The sequence below is a fragment of the Saccharomyces mikatae genome (assembly GCF_947241705.1).
Source record: "Saccharomyces mikatae IFO 1815 strain IFO1815 genome assembly, chromosome: 4".
NCBI classification, from domain to species: Eukaryota; Fungi; Ascomycota; class Saccharomycetes; order Saccharomycetales; family Saccharomycetaceae; genus Saccharomyces; species Saccharomyces mikatae.
The window spans coordinates 910,696-932,659 of record NC_079259.1 but is presented as its reverse complement, the minus strand read 5'-3'; the positions used below and the strand labels follow the sequence as shown (position 1 = coordinate 932,659).

Sequence of the window (21,964 nt, the reverse complement as noted above, 5' to 3'; positions counted from 1 at the left end):
TTGGCATCGCCAAGAGAAGTGAAAAGGTATCATACAAAACCATGGCAAGACCTATCGATGTTAATCAACTGATTGCCGGTATAAACAAGAAAAAGGCGCTAGATAAAGATATTTCGGGTAAAATTAGCAAACCTAAGTTCCTGAGCAAACATGAAAGATTTAAACAGGGACAGTTTGAAAGTAATAAGGAGGAATTGAAACTCACGAGGGTTAAAAACGTTAAAACAGAGGTCAAACAGGAAGGTTTTCAGGATGATAGTGGGCTACATAAAGCTGATGATATAAAAAAGGATTCAAGGAAAAAAAGTTCTAAGTTTCAATTTTCCTGGAATGAAGGTGAGGATACTCTAAGGGATTATGATCCTATTGTTTCAACTAAGGCTAGTGCTTTGTTACGGAATGGAAAATATTCCAAGATTGCTGCGGAATCTTCCTACATGGGGAAGCATTGGACTGAGAAATCTTTGAATGAAATGAATGAAAGAGATTGGAGGATACTGAAAGAAGACTTCGCTATTGTTACGAAGGGTGGAGCAGTGCAAAATCCAATGAGGAACTGGGAGGAACTTAGTATTATACCGGAGGATTTACTATGTATTATTAAACAGAAACTTCAATTTTTCTCACCAACACCTATTCAAAGAATTACTATTCCCAACGTTTGTAATGCAAAGCAACACAGAGATTTCCTTGGAGTTGCATCCACGGGTTCGGGTAAAACCTTAGCATTTATAATTCCGATTTTGATTAGGATGAGTAGATCACCTCCAAGGCCATCTTCTTTAAAGATCATGGACGGACCTAAAGCATTAATTCTAGCACCAACAAGAGAACTAGTGCAACAAATCCAAGCAGAAACAGAAAAAGTCACAAAAATATGGTCTAGGGAGAACAACTATGACTGTCGAGTAATTTCTATTGTTGGTGGACACTCGTTCGAAGAAATCTCGTTTTCTCTATCTGAGGGTTGTGACATCCTGGTAGCTACGCCGGGACGTTTGATCGACTCTTTGGATAACCACTTGCTAGTGATGAAGCAGGTAGAAACATTGGTGTTAGATGAGGCTGACAAAATGATTGATTTAGGTTTCGAAGACCAGGTAACTAACATTTTAACAAAAGTTGATGTCAATGTTGATTCTGCAACAAATAGACAAACCTTGATGTTTACTGCCACGATGACTCCTGTGATAGAAAAAATTGCAGCAGGATATATGAGAAAGCCTGTTTATGCAACCATTGGACTAGATACTGGTTCTGAACCTTTGATACGACAGGTAGTTGAATATGCAGACAATGAAGAAGAGAAATTTAAGAAATTGAAGTCGGTTGTTATTAAATATGAATCACCCATAATAATATTCATTAATTACAAACAGACTGCCGATTGGTTAGCCGAAAGATTTCAAACGGAAACTAACATGAAGGTGACCATTCTACATGGTTCCAAGTCGCAAGAGCAAAGAGAGCATTCGTTGCAGTTATTTCGTACTGGCAAAGTCCAGATTATGATTGCAACGAATGTTGCCGCAAGAGGTTTGGATATTCCTAATGTTTCATTAGTGGTTAATTTTCAGATTTCGAAGAAAATAGATGACTATGTCCATAGAATTGGTAGAACTGGTCGTGCCCAAAGGGAGGGTACTGCATTCTCATTCGTCAGTGGTACTGAAGATGGAACATTAATACATGAACTTTATAAGTACGTAAAGAAGCATGATCCCTTAAATAGCAATTCCTTTTCCGATGTTGTAAAGAATAAATACAATGTCGGCAAAGAGCCCAAAAATGAGGTTATATATTAAAAGTCACTTTATGCGTCTCTTTCTCTCGGGAGTCAAAGAGATTGGTTGTATGGTATTGAAGATATTCTCTATATGTTGCCCAAAAGCCAGGATGCAAATTTACATACCTCACTGTCATCAAAAGTGGGGCTTACTATTTGTAGCCCTATTGGGAAACCCTCTATGTCACCAGATTCTAATAAGTCATTCCAGTATGTCTTGACCATTTTATCTTCCGGGTTAAGCGCAGAAGAGACACTCATTGGTCTATCGATTTGGCAGTTGACTTTACCAACAGGTATGGATAAAGATGGAAAATTTAAAACATTGAATAGTAAAATGTATCTCAAGGTGGTCTTTAACATGTCTCCGGGTCTAAACGGCGTCAGAGTTGTAGGGGATATGATAACATCAGGTCTTTCTGACTCGGGGAATGAAAGATAATACTCTCTCATCGATTGTTGCGCACTATAAACTCTTTTAGTCAAATTCCACCATTCATTAACAGTATATGGGGGCCTTCCATCTTCCAAAACCATTGGTTTCAGAATATCCAGAAGTGGTTCTCCAGACACTTTAAATTCACTCTTTATCTCGTTACCTGAGTCAGCAACATCAGCTTCATTTGCAATGTCAAACAATTCCCTGCTCAATTCACTAGGAGGTTTCCATTGAACGGTCTTCATTCCTTCAGTTTTGGCAACTACATCTTCACAAATCTTCAAAGCCCTGATATCACTAGGTGGGGGATCAATGACACCATCTCCATACCATATTGCAACAACATAATCGTGGTGTAATTTATCTGTAGATGAATCGAAATGGTACGGAATACATTTGACATCCTTCACCCATGGTTGACAAATATTGATGATACAACTCATAAAATATCTCAAATCCGAAAGGTCTCTTGCTAGCGGTCCAATTACACTTGGAATTGTTTCTCTTCCTTCGAATGAGTTATCCACTCTCAAGTAGGGAACACGTCCAAATGTTGGCTTCAAACCAAACAATCCATGATAACTGCTTGGAATTCTAATACTTCCGCCTATGTCAGTACCTAAGCCCAGCAAAGAACCATGAGCACCAATTAACGATCCTTCTCCACCAGAGGAACCACCACTAGAGAAACCCAAGTTAATACTGTTATACGTATATCCAAACGTATTAGATTGTGTATCTGTAGCCATCATAGATGAAGGTACGGTAGTTTTCACAAATATTATAGCTCCTAAATCTCTTAACAAACTAACAATCAATGACTCTTCACTCTTGGTCTTTGCTTTAAAAGTGCGAGATAAATATCCCAGCGATGTGTCTACTCCCTCGACATTACATTGATCCTTCAAGGATATTGGTATACCATACAAGGGTGGTACTACGGCTGGTTTATTGTTGTCCAAATAATCGGCTAATTTTAATGCCTCCGAGAACATGATTTCTGATAAACAATTTACTGTTTGATGAATTAGGGCAGCTCTATGACAGAATGCAAATGCTATTTCATGGCAAGTTAATTCTCCCGCGTCTAGTTTCTCCCTCAAGACTACTATAGTGGAATGAGTGATTTGATTCTCTGAGGAAGGACACAAATCATCGATGTTCTTAACTAGGTTTTTTTTATCGTCTTTTAACCTCGATATAGTTGAACTACTTAATCTCCATTCGTCTTTTATTTTACTGTTCAGTTGGTCCTTTTTCAGTTGAACTCTTTTTTTCCAAGCTGACTGCACGGTCATCTTATAGCTTCAGTATATAGTGTTATATATAGTTGATTAGTGGTTGAAAGTAGCTTTCTCTAGTTAAAATAAAGAGTTTACCGGTAAATATATATGTTTGAAATGTGTTTTTAAATGCTAAGATACTATAAACGCAAGTCTTATCCTTCGATAAGAATCCTATTATCAATAATTTGTGCGCGCGGCTTTTGGAATCTGCCATTTTAGATACCTTTATCTATGACACATAATTTGTTTAGCACTTATATGGTATCTTTAAACTCCAGTCAAAAATAAATGTCATTTTACTAATGGAGAATAAGACACCATAACAGCAGATGGTTTAACTCCAGAAGAGACGAAAAATAACATTGTTTTATAATGAAATCAAAAAATTCTCCCGGGGGCGAGTCGAACGCCCGATCTCAAGATTTCGTGGTAATAAATTACAGTCTTGCGCCTTAAACCAACTTGGCTACCGAGAGTCAATTTTCTGATGTTTGTTGTATCTTAAGATGAGATACGTCAGTATGACAATACATCATTCTAAACGTTCATAAAACACATATGAAACAATCTTATAACGAAACGAACAGATTGAACAACATAAGGTAAAACTCTGCTTTTCCGAGCTGAACTAATCAAATGTATAAATACCTGAACAATTAGTTAGATCCGAGATTCCGCGCTTCCACTATTTAGTATAAACCAAATCTTATATAATATATAGGATAAGTAACATCCCGTGAATTAAGTTGATAAGTCGTTTTGACAATAAGTTACTTCCCTAAGATAGTATATTAGGATTGTCAAGACATCCCGGTATTACTCGAGCCCGTAATACAACAATGTTTATTTAATAAGATGCGATTCTTGAGCAAATACTCAATGATTGTAACCTGTTCTTTTTCTTTCTGTTGGAATAGTGATTACAACTATACATTCTTCGTATAAATTGGAGTAGGTAAGTCCTAATAATAGAAGTTACCGCAGGAATGAGATAAAGATCTATAAATTGACCAGAACTTATTATAAAAGAAGATAAGCCATGTTGATAATTAGTGATAATTAGTGGTTTAGTAAGTTGTAATAATTAATAATAAGTCGTTCTTAAATTATATAAGAGAGGTATATAAAACACACGCTGGTTGGTTGTATTAAACCCAATGGTTCAGACATAACTCAGAGGATAGATGATAATATCTTAGTTATGGCTTATCTTCCTATATAATAAGTTTTGATCAATTAATAGATCTTTATCTCATTACTGCGGTAAATTCAATTATTAGAATTTGCTTACCCCAATTAAATTGATATCATCACAAGAATTTTTGTATTTATTTACCCAACATTATTAGTGAGAAATGAGTGAATCGTGAGATAATTGTTGGGATTCCATTGTTGATAAAGGCAATATTATTTGGTATATAGAGTATATACTAGAAGTTTTCCTCGAGGATATAGGAATCCCATAAATGAAATTCGTAATTCTACACAATTCTGTATATGCTTTTATTGATATTTTATATGCTGTCAGTCATTATCCTATTACATTATCAATCCTTGTGTTTCAGCTTCCTCTAACTTCGATGACAGCTTCTCATAACTTATATCATCATTTAACACTGTGTATGATAATATAATAGTTGATAGACGATAGATGATTTTCATTCCAAAAGTTTAATATAACGAATCAGCGTGTTTTTTATATACCTCTCTTACATAAAATAAGAAAGAAAGACCTATTCTTAATTATTGCAACTTACTAAACCACTAATTATCAACACTTTCTAGGTACGTAACCTTACGTTTTAGTCCCGATAACTACTTCTACTGATGTATGTTGGTTGCCATTACCGCTTTGGACACTATTTCTCTGTTCTTTTCAGATGTAGCTGACGATTACTTTTTAAAGTAATTACTATGAATCCGCCTGAAACATAGTCGTTACTATTTAACAAACGCTATCGTGTTTCAACCATGACAATATTGTTTTTTTACGGGCCATAGTAATATTAAATCGCCTTGACAATCCTATCATAGTGAGAAATTGGTGGGTTTTGTGATAATCGGTACTTAGGTTGTAGTATTAGTTACGAATAGAGGAAAACTTTATTACCCTTTGAAAAGAGATGCATAAAACATACGTCATTTGAACCTATCGAATAAGCTCAACCTAACAGCTACTTCGATGATTTATCATAGGTTCAATGTTACGATTCATACTCTATATGTGTATATAACAATTCCAAGCTGTAGTTCAGTCTTTAATTTAGCAGCACCCGTTAATTACATAGAAGCAATAGCATCTCTATTTTGAAGCATCTATAACGTATTATGCCTAGTTACTTGATACAAACACTATAGTCGCCAGTGTGAATAACGATAATCCAATTATCATTTCAACCTCTTCACTAGAAAATGAACAGCCCATACATGAGTATATAGTTAGCTAGGTTTTGAAAGTGTGGGTTGCTTTCAGTCTGGCATTGTCAAGGTATCATCTTGCTTTCACTTATGCCTTGAATGGGTGGATAGTAATTTGTTATAGCGCCTTTTTTGTTTAAATTAGAAATTTCGGGCTCACATCGCATAGGGAAAGTAGAAGAAACATCATAAAGTACACCAGTCTTTTTGTAGAAAGTTGTCTCATTTAGGTCCAAAATGACCAGGGAATAATAACGTCATGTACCCAAGAAGGAGAGGAGTAGCGTATCATCATAGTGTACCAAAGGGTCAACTTTCACAGGGACATTATCCTACAACTCCTAGTGATGGACAGAGAAGGAAGGTCAATAATCCTGAAGCATTCCAATCCTTTGATATATGGAAAAATTTGGATAAGATAAGATCATCTAGGAAAGGTACAGTACAGTATATGAAAGGAAGTCTGCTTATACTTCCCGTGAGAACAGAAGCTAAACAACAATTTGAAGAGTGCATGAACGAGTTGCACAAGTATATATCTAAGGACATATTACAATGTTATCCACAGAAAAGGCAGAAAGACGCAAACGTGCTTTATTACGTAGTCTTAAAGCAATTCAGTATATTGGATTCTTGCTTCGTATTAGCGGTTTTGTTTGCTTTTCAGAAGCGTTTATGGATGGCATCATCGGAAAAATCCTACTTCAGAGTTCCCAGGAATATTAACTTGACAGGTTCATTTTATTTGCCCAAAAATATAGAAACAGGTAAACATCATCTAATGACTAGCTATAGAAGAGAGCTGCCCGCCTCCAATATTGTAGGGGTTGGTTTCAATGTTCTCCCAAGTTTTCAACAATTCCATATAAAGGCTTGTCATGTGAGTAGGTTTATGAACGAACTTTCCAACTTTTTCTCACAAGTAGCATTCGGTAAGTGTGAATGCTGTGTGATAAATCGCTTTCAGCGTGAATATATGCGGACTTATTCACAGACGTCGCTTGCCCTCTTTGAACTTCCATTAATTGGCGATGGCTTATTTGATATGAAAGCATATACCAACAAAACCAGGCCAATTATAGAAAAATCAAAAGTCCAAATGGTCAAGCACATTGAGGAATTGAAAATATATAATGAAACACATAGTACTCAGAGAAATCAACCTTTACAGGAACAAAAGCCTTTACCGGACTCGTTCTCTCCCTCTAACACTGTTCATACAGGGACGACTTCGCATCAATCACAATTGCAAAGGTCCATAATTAACAAATCGCCAAGCACTCAAAACATCTCTAACCGTTATTCGGGATCCAACACTACAGAAAATGGAAGAAATGTTGAACGCCATAAACCAGGCTTTATGACACAGGATGAGATTAAGCAACACTGTATCGCTACTATAAAAGCTTCTATACATGCAGTGAAGAATAAATCCTCGTATCAAATTCTTAAAACATATGTCAGATGTCCAAGACAGAATTATATTGATGTTGTTTATCAAAATTTAAACGACTTACGATCAAAGACAAATTGCAACATTGTTGTATTGAATCTGAATAATCTTCACGAGTCACAGCAGTGGCTTGAATCTTTAAATTTAGCTAATTACTCCATTTTTTCTCAACAACCCCATCCAAGTACTGTCCGCGTTATTAGTATTGGCGGAGTCGGTGAGTACATAGTTAAAGCATTAGAGCTAATATTGAATATATTGGAGCAATGATTCATTTTATAACACTAATAATATACAAATATATCTATAAAGGGTTTTGATTTTTTTCTTTCTACATTGCTTTCGTTCACGATGCAAATTTTATAGGGTTATTTGATGTTTTCTGTCAAACGTCATCGCGAATTTCAAGAGCGCGATTATAGTACTTGGTGAGGTTTATTGTGTACATTAAAGAGGAGGAATGTTGTAGTGGTTCGTTGTATAGATACGGTTTACAAAATTCAAAAATTCCTACACGTAACATCGCACAACATAGAGATGTTTGATAGTTTTAACAACAGCAGCAAAAGTAAACGAAGGTCTTTTTTTCGGTTTGGTTCTGAAAGTAAGAATAATGATTCAGAAAAACCTGTTAGAAAACCATCGGCACCTCCAATAATAAAGAATTCAATGGACGCTGTACCAACTCACAGAGCTAAGACTTCCCCCCCTGAGGTACCACCGCGAAGCCCAAACAGAGATGCACACGTCAAAAGTCGTGTTATTCAAGCACCATTACAAAGGGGACCATTAAAGAATATCAATCCATTTTTGAATTCTGGTGATACCTCAAAAGATTCTCTCCAATTGTCACAGTCGGAGGACGTTCCAAGAAATGATCATAAAGGGAATGAACATTTAAAAAAAGATGGCGTTACCGGAGAAAGCACGAATCCTTTCACAACAGATACGACTTCTAGGATGAATCACTCCAACATAATACGTTCTAGACCCCCACCACCACCCGTGGACATGAAGTCAATAAAGACATCAATGAGTAACAATATCATCAAGGAAGACCTAGAGACGAATAAAGATTTGGAACTGGACATCATTACACGATCATCTACCCATAATCAACATAGGCGACAGCGTTCAGAAGCAGAAAAATTAGTAGAGGATATCGAAGTCTATATTAACGAACACAAGAGAAATTCATCTAGCTCAGTATCTCTAAGCACATTTGAAGATTCGGATGATCGAATATCTCAGGATGTGTCGCTAGTAGATGCCATAAAAGCTCCTGTTTTAAGAAACGTTAGTGTGGAGAGTTCGCTAAGTTATGTGAAGCCACTTATTGTTGATATTGAAAATACCTCAAGTAACACAAACTTGGTACAATTAAATCATCTGGAACAGTTGCCTTCCAATATAGATGATGGAAATGATAGATTTTCCTTTACCACATCGGCTAGCGGTAAGTCTACCAAAAGTCTTCAACAGGTTGCTAAAGACGAGTCTGGTGATTTTAAACCTGCGCATTTCGATTTTGTATATAAATCAAACGAGAACCTTGGAAGTGATGAAAGTTTCGAAAACACCAGAAAACCACTGCGGATAACTAATGAAGTTAATAATGCTTCTTCGAACGAAGAAGAAGATAGTCATCAAGAAAGACATTTTGGGGACAGAAAAAGTGTTGTTTCAGTGAACGATGCAAATGATGAACATCCATTGATCAAAAACGATGTCCCAACCCAGGAACCTGAGTTAGCAAACCATCCCAGGGTATTTAGGGTGGTTAACGAAGATCGTCCCAGTTTTTTCTTGAATGGTGCTAACGATACGGGCAGTTTAGTCGACCAACACTCTTTTAATACCACAACATCTTCTGGAGAGTATGATGTTCCATTGAGCATTTCTAACCAGTCTGAACTCCTCATATCAAAAAGTTCTAAATCAAGCGTTTTATCTGCTATTAATTCAAATGAAAATATAAAATCAGCGAATAGAACCTCTGAGTTGAATAGCTTAAATTCCATCTCAGAAAGTCTGGTCCCAGCAGTTTATTCCTTTAGCGAACAAGCTGTCCCCACCCAGGTAGCGGTCGATTTGCAAAATTCCATACCGACTGCTCCAAGCGAAAGATCTGTGAAAGGTTCAACGCTAACTTCCGTCGCATCGAATAAATCTGAAAAGTCTGTGCCTTTGGTTTCCAGTTATGTGGAGGAATTGAGACTGAAGTATTACAAAACATCTAACTTTTTGCAAGCTCCTCCCAACTTGCCAGTGGCGCTAAAACAAAAGAATAATTTGATTCAACCTAAGAATATCAAAGTTAAACTGAGAACAAGTTCCAAACAGATTGGTATTAAGCATGGAAAAGTTAAACAGAAATTACTGGCGCTGGAAACAAGAAACGAGGACACAAATGAGATTGGTGCAGGCTTGAAGAACAACATTAATGTCGATCATACAAAAGAATTTCATAAATTGTTGGGAAAGGAGAACGAAGCTGGTTCTATATTAAAGGAAGGAGAAGCCTATCTGGGACAACCTGAAGACTATCTGAAGGACATACCTGGTGATGAAGCGTACAACAGCGATGACATAATGGCTCCTCTGAGAGAGAAAAAGGGGCAGAGTAGTTCTACCGATTCGGTATCGAGATCTAACACGGTGGTCAGTTATTACACAAGATCTCAGAATAGAATGAGAAGTGGCACGCTGGATAACGATTACGTGAACAGGCAGAAACTCCCTACCCATATCTCTCTACAGGACTATCGTGACTCTAATACGAAAAGTGATATAACGCGTCAGAACTCCACTTCCACAACGGAATCTGACGCAATTGATCTCAGCTATTCTCTGGGCCGCGGCTTACGTGTGGCAAACCCAGATTCTGACCCAGAGTGATATCATTGTATATATGATTCTATAGATATTGAAATATATTCCTATGTACCAGCATTTTAAGGACCGTATTACCCTGCACGATTGCTGTCGGTTTTTTCCATTACTTATGTTCGTTACACGTACAGCGGAGCGGAATCAAGAAAACAACAGCTCGACAAGTGAAATTTGATGTCAATTATATCTCAGCTAAAATTGTCTTGAAAAAAAATAGAGTAAAGTAGTGGCCATTAACGAACAAGAGCGCAGCTATGTCTTCACTTTCTTCACAGCCAGCGTACACGCTGGTTTTCGATCCTTCTCCGACTATGGAGACTTATTCAAGCACAGATTTTCAGAAAGCTCTTGAAAAGGGATCTGACGAACAAAAAATTGATACAATGAAATCGATTTTAGTTACAATGTTGGAAGGGAATCCAATGCCTGAACTGTTGATGCACATCATAAGGTTTGTTATGCCTTCTAAAAATAAGGAATTGAAGAAGCTTTTGTATTTCTACTGGGAAATTGTTCCTAAATTAGCTGAAGATGGGAAATTAAGACATGAAATGATTCTTGTATGCAATGCCATTCAGCACGATTTGCAACATCCTAATGAATACATTAGAGGTAACACATTAAGGTTTTTAACAAAATTGAGAGAGGCCGAGTTGTTGGAACAGATGGTTCCCTCCGTCTTGGCGTGTTTGGAATATCGTCATGCATACGTTCGTAAGTATGCTATCTTGGCTGTCTTCTCCATTTACAAAGTGAGTGAGCATCTACTTCCAGATGCCAAAGATATCATTAACTCGTTTATAGTGGCTGAGACAGATCCAATATGTAAAAGGAATGCTTTCATTGGGTTAGCTGAATTGGATCGTGAAAACGCTTTACATTATTTGGAAAACAATATTGCTGACATAGAAAATCTAGATCCTCTATTACAAGCTGTTTTTGTTCAATTCATTAGACAGGATGCGAACAGAACCCCGGCTTTAAAAGCTCAATATATTGAGTTATTAATGGAACTGCTCTCCACCACAACATCTGACGAAGTCATCTTCGAGACCGCATTGGCTTTGACTGTGTTGTCTGCTAATCCAAATGTCTTAGTTCCTGCAGTTAACAAATTGATTGATTTGGCTGTCAAGGTTTCAGACAATAATATTAAGTTGATTGTTTTAGACCGTATTCAAGAAATCAATGCTAATAATGTAGGCGCCTTGGAAGAACTGACCTTGGACATTTTAAGAGTTTTGAATGCCGAAGATTTAGATGTTCGTTCAAAGGCTCTTGATATTTCAATGGATTTGGCTACATCCAGGAACGCTGAAGATGTCGTTCAGCTTTTGAAAAAGGAATTGCAAACAACTGTAAGTAATTCAGATCAAGACAAGGCAATGCAGTATAGGCAATTATTGATCAAAACTATTCGCACCGTGGCTGTAAACTTTGTGGAAATGGCAGCCGGTGTTGTTTCCCTATTATTAGAATTCATTCGTGACTTAAACTCTGTAGCCGCTAGTGGCGTTATCACCTTTATCAAAGAAGTGATCGAGAAATACCCACAACTTAGAGCCGATATTCTTGAGAATATGGTTCGCACCTTAGATAATGTCCGATCTGCAAAGGCTTACCGCGGTGCGTTATGGATTATGGGTGAATATGCTGAAGAAGAAAGTGAGATACAACATTGTTGGAAGCATATCCGTAATAGTGTCGGCGAAGTTCCTATTCTTAAATCAGAAATCAAAAAACTGACACAAAACCAAGAAGATACCGAAGAAAATGAAGATGACGCTACCGCCAAACCAACTGGTCCAGTTATCCTACCAGACGGTACGTATGCCACTGAAAATGCCTTCGACGTAAAGACTTCACACAAGTCAGTTACCGATGAAGAACGTGACTCTAGACCTCCAATTCGTCGTTTTGTTTTAAGTGGTGATTTTTACACTGCCGCTATTCTCGCAAATACGATCATTAAACTAGTGTTAAAGTTTGAAAAAGTTTCTAAAAACAAAACTGTCACTAACGCCCTTAAGGCAGAAGCTTTGTTGATTTTGGTTAGTATCGTAAGAGTAGGTCAAAGTTCTTTAGTGGAGAAGAAAATCGATGAAGATTCCTTAGAAAGAGTCATGACATCTATTTCCATTTTATTGGATGAAGCTAACCCTGAGGAAAAGGAGGAAGAAGTTAAGCTTTTGGAAGTTGCATTCTTAGACACAACCAAATCTTCATTCAAGAAGCAAATTGAAATCGCAAAGAAGAACAGACATAAGAGAGCTTTGAAAGATAGTAACAAAAACATCGAACCAATTGATAAACCAGTTTTCTTCAGGCAATTTGCTGGTGCAGATTCTACTAATGTACAGAAAGATAGTATTGAGGAAGATTTGCAATTGGCTATGAAAGGGGATGCGATCCACGCTACTAGCAGCTCTAGTATTTCTAAGCTGAAAAAAATTGTGCCTTTGTGTGGATTTTCTGATCCAGTTTATGCTGAGGCTTGTATCACAAATAATCAATTCGATGTTGTATTGGATGTTCTTCTTGTGAATCAAACTAAGGAAACATTGAAAAACCTACATGTGCAATTTGCAACTCTTGGTGATTTGAAAATTATTGATACACCACAAAAGACCAATGTCATTCCTCATGGCTTCCACAAATTCACTGTCACTGTTAAAGTTTCTTCCGCTGACACTGGTGTTATTTTCGGTAATATTATTTATGATGGTGCGCATGGTGAAGATGCCCGTTACGTTATCTTGAACGACGTTCATGTTGACATTATGGATTACATCAAGCCAGCCGCCACTGATGATGAACATTTCCGTACCATGTGGAATGCATTTGAGTGGGAGAATAAAATATCAGTCAAATCACAACTACCAACATTGCATGCTTATCTGAAAGAATTGGTTAATGGAACAAATATGGGTATCCTAACACCATCCGAATCGTTAGGAGAAGATGACTGTAGGTTTCTAAGTTGTAACTTGTATGCAAAATCATCTTTTGGTGAAGATGCTCTAGCCAACTTGTGTATTGAAAAGGATTCGAAGACTAATGAAGTCATAGGTTATGTCCGTATCCGTTCAAAAGGACAAGGTTTAGCTCTGTCACTAGGTGATAGGGTGGCATTGATTGCTAAAAAGACTAATAAACTTGCCCTCACTCATGTTTGAACGACCTTAATTCAAAGCAGTGTGCGTCATAATTCGAAGAAAAACAAAACAAGAAAATGAAGAGTCTTCTAAGAAATTCTTTGAATATGGATCGCTGTGTTCATTTCTAAGCAAGTGTTCACTTTTATATGTACATTATCTTTCCTAAAATTCTTTATACAGAGTAGTTTAGTTTAAGAGGTGTCAAATCTATAGTACTTTCAGAGGCTTATTCGAAGCCTACGGGGGTTATGACTACAAAGTAGATAAAGATATTACCTTATACATTTTTATATTTACATGAGAAATTGGAAAACTATATATGCGTTTTTTTGCGTTTTTATTATTGGGCGTCATTAGATATTGATAAAAGCATCAGATTTTATTCCTCATTTCTCTTCTCCGAAAAATGGGAACTGGAATCCACTTAACAAAGTTCTTGCTTGGAAGTCTAATTGAGCAGAAGTATTTATATTTATGTGCATACCAAATGTCTTGGGCCATGAGTCTTGATTTGCATCAATTTCAGGAAAAAATTTGATATCTTCAGCAGTTAAGCCAAAACTTATCCCACCAAATCTATTCCCGGATTGGTTGTTTATACCTCTGTATTCCCTAATTCTTGGTAAGACGATCTCCGTCAATGTGCTCAAAAACTGTGACATCTCTTTTCCCTTTAGTTCGACTTTGGCTCCCATCTGATGACCCTTTCTCAATTTCCAAGTTGGAACATCGTTTTTGGAGAAGATTGGATGAGGTTTACTTCCAGTAATTTGTTGTAATTGTAAAGCCGCGGTGATAGCAAACAATTGATTTTCTTTTGCCTCTCTAACGAAGCAGTTTATTACAACACTTTCTAATCCAGGAACATTGTTCCATTTGATAGGGTGAATGTCCGGTAGCTGGATTTTCGAACCCTGAGGATTTTTGGGTGGTCTGTTTAAGTGATATGGCGAATCACCACTCCACGCTCTCTGCTTGAGGCCTTTCACCACCGTAGCATTATGTGAATAGTTGATCAATAGTAGATCAGATTGCAAAGTATTCAAATAATGATCGTTGAGCCTATCTGCATGAGTGTCTTTTGGTTTGAATCCAGGTGACCTGATATCATTCTTGTCATATTTCAGTTCCGGAAACCGAGGGGATAACTTTGACTTATCAATCTTCACCAAATGATGAACCGGTTTGACCAAGGAGCACGCAGATTTGGTTCTCACAAAGGAGCTAGAGAATGATCTATGAGTTACTAGTGTAAATCTTTGCATTTTTTGGAAATGGAATCTCGAACCTTTTCTCAAAGTGGTTCAATCTAAAGGTGGATAAAAATATTAACACTCTTTCTGTTCCGTCTATCACTTCCGGATATTGTTTCAAGTTAGTGATAAAGCTTGAAATGTGACTTTTCTACCTTTCTGTTCTGCTGCTTTCGAGGCTTCCCACTAGATAATTGATTATTTTTGTCGTGTTCGCTTTCACCGTAAAGCGAATAAGAGCTAGATGGGTAAACCGTGATGCGAAAGAAGTTCAAGTTTACAAACAGAACAAAACAAACATTTAAGCACCTTTTCTCTGTTTACTGAAATGTGTTAAACATGGGCTTAGTTCCGTTCTATGAATTTCTGAACTATATTATAGCGCTTTAAAATGTTAAGTGAAAGCGCTTATAGTAGTGAGGTATTCACTACGGACCGCACACATACACACATACAAGGCGGTAAAAGCGATAGTGTTGACCCAAAATGTTCCTAGTCACCCTAATAGACGATTCAGTAGCACTATCAGCCCGCACTTACGCACATATACGTTTCAATCACGTTATGAAAGGGTTCGCAATAGTCTCTTACGCAGGAGGGTAATACAGCGATTCAAATCGTTGTTTGATACTCTTGCAGTGATAATGATGGCAATATTAAATATATAACAACTACGTTTGAGGAAGTGGGAGTTTGGCCTATAAACTGGTTACAAACACGTGCTATTAAAAAGTTGATGTTTACCTGGAAAGTTTATGTTGCAGCATTTATTGTATTAGCAGGTACCTTCTTGATGCATCGAAATACAAGCACAGATATGACAGATAGTTTAAAACGAGAAGTGGACTTGCCAATACCGGTACAGCCAAGTTCACCATTCCCACTTGTTACTGAGTATTGTGATATTGTAAGCGGATTTGGTCGTGGTTCTGCTGAACTGGGTGTTCCTACTGCTAACGTGCCTATAGAGCAGTTACCCAAAAGTATAAATGATTTGGACTTAGGAGTTTACTTTGGATTTGCTCATATTAGAGCCGTTGATAGTGAAGAAGCTTCTGTGGAAACAAGACAGGAGGGGAGAACTGTGACTTACAGTTACGGTCAATATTTAAGTGAAGCAAACGGCGATTTGGACGTACTTCCCATGGTACTTTCCGTGGGGAAAAATCCATTTTATGGGAATGATTTTAAAACCATGGAATTGCATGTTCTACATGACTTCAAGAACGACTTTTACGGGGCCAAGGTCAAGTTCAATATTTTGGGTCACATTAGGCCTGAGCTGAACTACACAACGAAGGAGGCCCTAATCAAAGATATCAATATTGATATTAAGATTGCGCAAACCGTACTTGCTACACCATCGTATCAAGCATACAAACGACAATTATAGAGATTGGTGAACTTCATAAGGCCTGGTGGATCCTTAACATCATTAAGTACACGCTAAACTTTTATATATGTATATATCTTCTAATAAATGATAAGGCATGAGGACTAAGGTTCTTGAGCAAACATTTCTTCTAATGTATCCAGCTCTTCTGGAAAGTATGATTGACAGAATTCTGTTAAAGATGGCAGAACATTCTGTGCGGATTTTTTGTCTATTTTGGGCCATATTCTTTTAACAATATATTGCCTCTTATCCAAATACGACCTGGAGGTATCAAAATACACTAAACGGCAATAACAGTGCCAAAAAGTACCATTCTGTAAGTAATATTCCCAACCATATGCAATTATTTTTTGAAATACGTTTTTTTCTACAAACTCTACGGTGTCCTTCGAATAAAACTGTATCAAGTAATTCAACAAAATTTCTTGACCGCTCTTTTCGTCTTTATAACTCAAACGTTTCCATACCTTGTCAAACACCTCTTTATTCAATAGGCCACTCGATTGAGAATCAGAATATCGACTTGAATATAAAGAATTTTGGCAAAAAGTTTTGAACTGAAGATAATCCCAAAATATTTCAAAATCATCAACATTTTCGATATTATCAGAATACGAGGAGTCACTTTTTTCCAATAGATTTCGTAAAAGTTCGTAGTCATTTAATTTACAAGTGACTGAATACAGTAGCTTTATTATTTTGGTTTTTTTCAAAGAAAATTTCAGTCCCGTTAACAGAATGTTTTTGGCGCCTACAAGGTCATCTTTTTCATGAATTAACCATTTACAATATTTTATCCATATAATATCATAATGGGCCAAAGGAAGTAAAGCTCTTTGAAAGTTTAGGTGGATTAAAGAATCGGTTTGTAAATTAATAGTATAATCCAGATATTTTATCCATGTCTCTATTTCATCGGAAGAGGCCACGGTTTCTGGTGAGGTGTAATAGTTAGTGTATATATTGGATTCAAAAATGGAATAAATTTCAAGTACTTGATATTGAACAACCATATACATTTCCTTGGTTATTTTCTTTAACTTCTTCTTTGCATCTTGTAGATATGGACCTTTTCTTCCACTATATGTGATATCTATTTTAAGTTTCTTCAATAGTTCGTCTTTACTAGTTAGTTGTGACAGTTGTTTCAGATCCATTACTTCGTCTATATGTTGTAACCACAACGCATAAAATTTGGAAAAAGAGTGCAAGGGGATTTCAAGTATCTTTCTTAAGACGCTCCAATATCTCCTAGATGAAACACATCTTGATCGAATTTGCTCCAGATACAAATCCCAAAATTCCCCACTGAAAAAATGCAAGCCAACGTATTTTTCAGCTGTTTCATATTTTTTAAACAATTGCTTCTGATTTAGGATAACGTTATTACAGAATTTTAGGTATGATGTCCACAGTAGCAAAGATCTTTGATTGAAGGCTTGTAATCCACGTTGAAATATCTTGTGCGATGTAGAAACATTTCCTAATTTGTACTCTAAGAGTGCGAAATCGATATGGTAATTTTCTAAATAGGGAAACACATTTAACATGGAAGAATAGGTATAACGTATTAGCTCTAGTAGTTGAGGCTCAGTGGACTTGCATATTGGTGTGGAAGCATTTACTATATAGTTCAGTAACCTCTCCCAATATACCAGACTTTTGGGATATCTTGAGACATTCAATGTAAAAGTTGAAAAATTCTCATCGTTAATTAAGGTCGTATATTTATCCATGGATGCATGCGCCTTCCGCTGATGTTCAGGTAGGTATTGTCTGGGGCTATTCAAGGCGTCTTCTTTGTTCTCCTCTTCCTTATGCAGAATTGTACGTTGTTTTCCAGACGGAATGTAGATGAGATGGGTGGTTTGAAATTTCACAAGAGCTTCGAAAATTATTGGAAGGGGAAATAGAAATATTAATTACAAATAAAAATTTGTCTATCGATCAATTAACAAAAAATATGTAAATAACCGTAAATAAATAAAGAAACTTAATAAATAAAGAAAAAAAATGCATTTTCCAGATTCTTATGCATATTATAATTGGGATTTTACCCAACCTTCCAAACCGCCTTTCACAATAATTTCTTGCAGGTTTTTACCTAGCTCACCCACTTTTTGTTCCAAAATAACAGGGCCCTCTAAAGAACCTTCGGTAACAACCACTTTGGCATTAGCTACATCCCATTTCAAGAACCAGCCAGTTCTTCTGGTGAGTTCCTTTGGAGCGCCTTGGTATTTCTCACGCAATTTCTTAATTAAAGTTGGGATTTCCAGGGTCAAAAGGGCATTGTTTATAGAGTTTCTTGAAAAAATATTACCAAAGGAGCCTGAGACAACTAAATTGATACCCTTGGCCAATAATGCAGTAGCCGCCTGTTCCCTGGAGGAACCCGTACCAAAATTGAACCCGCTAATCACTATGTCGCCTGGGTGAACCTTTGTTCTGAACTCAGCATCATAATTCTCCATACAAACTTGCGCCATCTTTTCCTTGGGAACGTCATCTTGGTAAGTGTACTTGCCTGGATAGATACCATCTGTGTTAATGTTATCAGCATCACATAGAACTAATTCACCAGAAATCTCCCTTGGGAAACCTTCTAATATTTCAACGGACTGCTTTGGAGCCTCGGCTTCAGTACCAGCTCCCTCTTCACTCACAGGGTTTTCGATTATCTCAGTTTTAACGCCGTTGAATGGAATCTCATCTGTAGACAGTACTTCAGCAGGAGAACCGATTTTACCCAACACAGCAGAAGCGGCGACAACAGCAGGAGAAGCCAAGTAAGCCAACGCGTCCTTAGAACCCATTCTACCTTTAAAATTTCTATTTGTCGCACTGATACCGACTTCACCTGGTTCCAATAACCCTGCACCTAAACCAATGCATGGGCCACACCCAGAAGGCAATGGGATACAACCTGCCTTTAGCAGCTTTTCCCAAGCTCCTGATTTGCGGGCATCTGCCTCAATTTCTGAAGAGGCAGCAGCAACATAGAATTCCACACCTGGAGCAATTTTGTTAACCTTGTTCAAATCGCCAGTAGGGCAAACCACTTCCGCTGCAGACTGCAAATCGGATAGACGGGAGTTAGTGCAAGATACTAGATAGGCTTTATTTATCTTGATTTCTTGCTGAGATAGATCTTGCACAGTGTTGGAGACCTTTACGCTGTTGGGACCTGAGACATAGTGAGTTAATGTGGTAAGGTCGATAACTAGTTTTTTGGCGTAGCGTGCATCTTTGTCTGGTTTCACAGTTTTTGCCTTCTCCTCCAATTCACCAATACTTTTGGGGTTGATTCTTGGATGATTATTAGTACCCAGCTTCTGTAAACGATTCTTATACCATTCGATCAAAGTTTTGTCCACAGGGAACAAACCAGAAAGAGCCCCCCACTCGGTGGTCATATTAGCTATTGTAAGTCTATGGTCAATAGGCAACGCATTCAAAGAGTCACCCGTAAATTCAATCGCGTGATTTAAAACTTGATCATTGTTGAAAAGCCCACATAAGGCGACAATGATATCTTTCCCAGAAACGCCCTGAGGTAGTTGACCTTTTAACTCAACTTGAGCCACCGGTGGAATCTGCCACCACGTTTGCCCCGTGGCCCATATGGCTGCAGCGTCTGTTCTCACTATGGGGGTACCCAGCGAGCCCAGACCACCATAGGTATTGGAATGCGAGTCTGATGCTACCGTCATGTTCAAGGGGAAAGCATAGCCCTCCTCAATCATGATTTGATGTCCAATACCTCTACCAGCAGGGTAGTAGTCAACATGATGTTTCTTAGCAAAGTTCTCGATGTTCTTGTACTTGGTTAAATTTTTCTCCGACTTGTTCTGGATATCGTGGTCTAGGGTATTCACAATTTGTGAAGGATTTTTAATCTTGGTAGCTCCCAGTCCCATAAATTTCAACGCCACAGGCCATGAATTATCGTGCGACATACAGTGTGCCGGCTTGATAGACACATAGTCACCGGAATGTACCACTTTCCCCTCGGGAAGGTTGACTGCATAGGCCTGAACGATCTTTTCAGTCAGGTTTTGACCCCTCAACCAGCTCCTAGAGCTGTGGAATGAACGAGTAATTGTGGTTGATCGTAGCATCTTATATCGATACAGTTTGGCTTTCTACCAGGTTCTATTATATAAAATAGTTATCTAGTTCATACAAGACGAAGCGCGAGACTAGATTCTGCTTATACAAACACGCACTAACTCTTTTGCATATACAAATACACAAATACTTTTGCAGATATATATACGTCTGTACGTGTGCGTGCATGTACGTGAGTTTACACTGAAGGCGTAACTACCAGCATACGTTGGCAATATTTGCTGCCTATGGTTTAGACTCATCGATTAAAAGTTTCAGTCATCTCGAGTGAAATCCCGGGGGAAAAATTACTGAAGTTTTTTTTTTTTTCAAATAGCGCCATTATAATCATTTCGAACGAGACTTTTCGGTCGCTATATACGTTCGAATTTTACCGGCTTTGCGGTAATTTCGCACGAGCGAGCACCGGGAAATGCTCAAAGAAAATTTTTCACCATACGAGCCAACGCAGAAGCGTTTTTTTCAGTCTTTCCAGCACCAGAGGACAGCTTTGGTAACTCTTTTTCGGTGTTTGGTGCTGTTGTATCACTGGCTTGTGGTTTCTTCTGTTTCCTATTTAAAGTTGGTTCGTGCCCCTTTTCCAGTAGGCTCCTCCCTAGTGTGGGCAACATCTCTTCTATGGCACTTCACTTAGCTATTTTTCAAATTTTCGTTCAACAATTCCCTTTTCTTGATTTCTTACTTTTCAACTCTCAAGCCAAATATATAATTGTTCCTTCTCACCTCCCAGCGTATATATAATATAATATATATTCAAAAACACAAATATGTCCACCCCTGCTCAACATACCCCTGCTCAGCAACAACAAGAAAAAAGCTGCAATTGCGATTTGCTATTATGGAGGAACCCTATCCAAACCGGTAAATATTTCGGTGGGTCCCTATTGGCCTTGTTAATTTTGAAAAAAGTTAACCTGATCACTTTCTTTTTGAAGGTTGCTTACACTATCTTATTCACAACGGGATCCATTGAATTCGTATCCAAGCTGTTTTTGGGACAAGGTCTAATCACTAAGTATGGCGCCAAGGATTGTCCCAACATTGTCGGCTTTATTAAGCCTCGCATTGATGAGGCTTTGAAGCAATTACCAATTTTCCAAGCTCACATAAGAAAAACTGTATTTGCTCAAGTCCCTAAGCACACTTTCAAGACTGCTGTTGCTCTATTCCTTCTACACAAGTTTTTCTCCTGGTTTTCTATCTGGACCATCGTATTCGTCGGTGATATTTTCACTTTCACTTTGCCAGTTATCTACCATTCTTACAAACATGAAATTGATGCTACTGTCGCTCAAGGTGTAGAAATCTCTAAGCAAAAGACCCAAGAATTCTCCCAATTGGCCTGTGAAAAGTCAAAGCCATACTTGGACAAGGTCGAATCCAAATTGGGCCCAATTTCCAACTTAGTCAAATCTAAGACTGCTTCTGTCTCCTCCACTGCCGGCCCTGAAGTTGCCAGTACTACCAAGTTGGCCGCTGATGTCCCATTAGAACCAGAAACCAAAGCTTATACATCTTCCGCTCAAGTCATGCCAGAAGTTCCACAACACGTACCTTCTACTACTCAAGAATTTAACGTCGACGAATTGTCTAATGAATTGAAGAAAAGTACAAAGAACTTGCAAGATGAATTGGAGAAGAATAACGCGTAAACGTAGTTGCTTTCCCTATTTGAAGAAGAATAGCTAACTTTTTTCACTTTGACTTTTACTACATATTTTATTATTCTAGTATATACTCATACGTTTCTCT

The 21,964-nt window shown here is 37.7% G+C and overlaps 10 protein-coding genes and 1 non-coding gene across 11 annotated transcripts; 6 read left to right on the top strand and 5 right to left on the bottom strand.

The window, feature by feature from the left end:
* Positions 1–41: 41 nt before the first annotated feature.
* PRP28 (mRNA splicing protein PRP28) lies at positions 42–1,805 on the top strand (the record flags this gene model as incomplete). Its single annotated transcript, XM_056221435.1, has 1 exon — positions 42–1,805. The coding sequence occupies one exon, from the start codon at positions 42–44 to the stop codon at positions 1,803–1,805; it is 1,764 nt and encodes a 587-aa protein (XP_056081226.1).
* Positions 1,806–1,873: 68 nt separating this feature from the next.
* Positions 1,874–3,523, bottom strand: AMD2 (putative amidase; the record flags this gene model as incomplete). Its single annotated transcript, XM_056221434.1, has 1 exon — positions 1,874–3,523. One exon carries the CDS (start codon positions 3,521–3,523, stop codon positions 1,874–1,876), a length of 1,650 nt encoding a protein of 549 aa, XP_056081225.1.
* Positions 3,524–3,898: 375 nt separating this feature from the next.
* On the bottom strand, positions 3,899–3,987 carry Smki_4.trna16Y. Its single transcript is given in 2 exon segments — positions 3,899–3,934; positions 3,949–3,987. It is a non-coding gene; the product is annotated as a tRNA-Tyr (tRNA).
* Positions 3,988–6,188: 2,201 nt separating this feature from the next.
* SNU56 (Snu56p) lies at positions 6,189–7,652 on the top strand (the record flags this gene model as incomplete). Its single annotated transcript, XM_056221433.1, has 1 exon — positions 6,189–7,652. The coding sequence occupies one exon, from the start codon at positions 6,189–6,191 to the stop codon at positions 7,650–7,652; it is 1,464 nt and encodes a 487-aa protein (XP_056081224.1).
* Positions 7,653–7,919: 267 nt separating this feature from the next.
* SMKI04G4480 (uncharacterized protein) lies at positions 7,920–10,280 on the top strand (the record flags this gene model as incomplete). The annotated part of the gene is made up of 1 exon (XM_056221432.1): positions 7,920–10,280. One exon carries the CDS (start codon positions 7,920–7,922, stop codon positions 10,278–10,280), a length of 2,361 nt encoding a protein of 786 aa, XP_056081223.1.
* A 248-nt stretch (positions 10,281–10,528) lies between these two features.
* Positions 10,529–13,450, top strand: SEC26 (coatomer subunit beta; the record flags this gene model as incomplete). Its single annotated transcript, XM_056221430.1, has 1 exon — positions 10,529–13,450. One exon carries the CDS (start codon positions 10,529–10,531, stop codon positions 13,448–13,450), a length of 2,922 nt encoding a protein of 973 aa, XP_056081222.1.
* A 368-nt stretch (positions 13,451–13,818) lies between these two features.
* MRPL7 (mitochondrial 54S ribosomal protein uL5m) lies at positions 13,819–14,697 on the bottom strand (the record flags this gene model as incomplete). Its single annotated transcript, XM_056221429.1, has 1 exon — positions 13,819–14,697. The coding sequence occupies one exon, from the start codon at positions 14,695–14,697 to the stop codon at positions 13,819–13,821; it is 879 nt and encodes a 292-aa protein (XP_056081221.1).
* A 724-nt stretch (positions 14,698–15,421) lies between these two features.
* On the top strand, positions 15,422–16,078 carry FMN1 (riboflavin kinase; the record flags this gene model as incomplete). Its single annotated transcript, XM_056221428.1, has 1 exon — positions 15,422–16,078. One exon carries the CDS (start codon positions 15,422–15,424, stop codon positions 16,076–16,078), a length of 657 nt encoding a protein of 218 aa, XP_056081220.1.
* A 104-nt stretch (positions 16,079–16,182) lies between these two features.
* Positions 16,183–17,817, bottom strand: PRP42 (mRNA splicing protein PRP42; the record flags this gene model as incomplete). The annotated part of the gene is made up of 1 exon (XM_056221427.1): positions 16,183–17,817. One exon carries the CDS (start codon positions 17,815–17,817, stop codon positions 16,183–16,185), a length of 1,635 nt encoding a protein of 544 aa, XP_056081219.1.
* Positions 17,818–18,120: 303 nt separating this feature from the next.
* LYS4 (homoaconitate hydratase LYS4) lies at positions 18,121–20,202 on the bottom strand (the record flags this gene model as incomplete). The annotated part of the gene is made up of 1 exon (XM_056221426.1): positions 18,121–20,202. The coding sequence occupies one exon, from the start codon at positions 20,200–20,202 to the stop codon at positions 18,121–18,123; it is 2,082 nt and encodes a 693-aa protein (XP_056081218.1).
* Positions 20,203–20,979: 777 nt separating this feature from the next.
* Positions 20,980–21,864, top strand: RTN1 (Rtn1p; the record flags this gene model as incomplete). Its single annotated transcript, XM_056221425.1, has 1 exon — positions 20,980–21,864. One exon carries the CDS (start codon positions 20,980–20,982, stop codon positions 21,862–21,864), a length of 885 nt encoding a protein of 294 aa, XP_056081217.1.
* Positions 21,865–21,964: the final 100 nt, after the last annotated feature.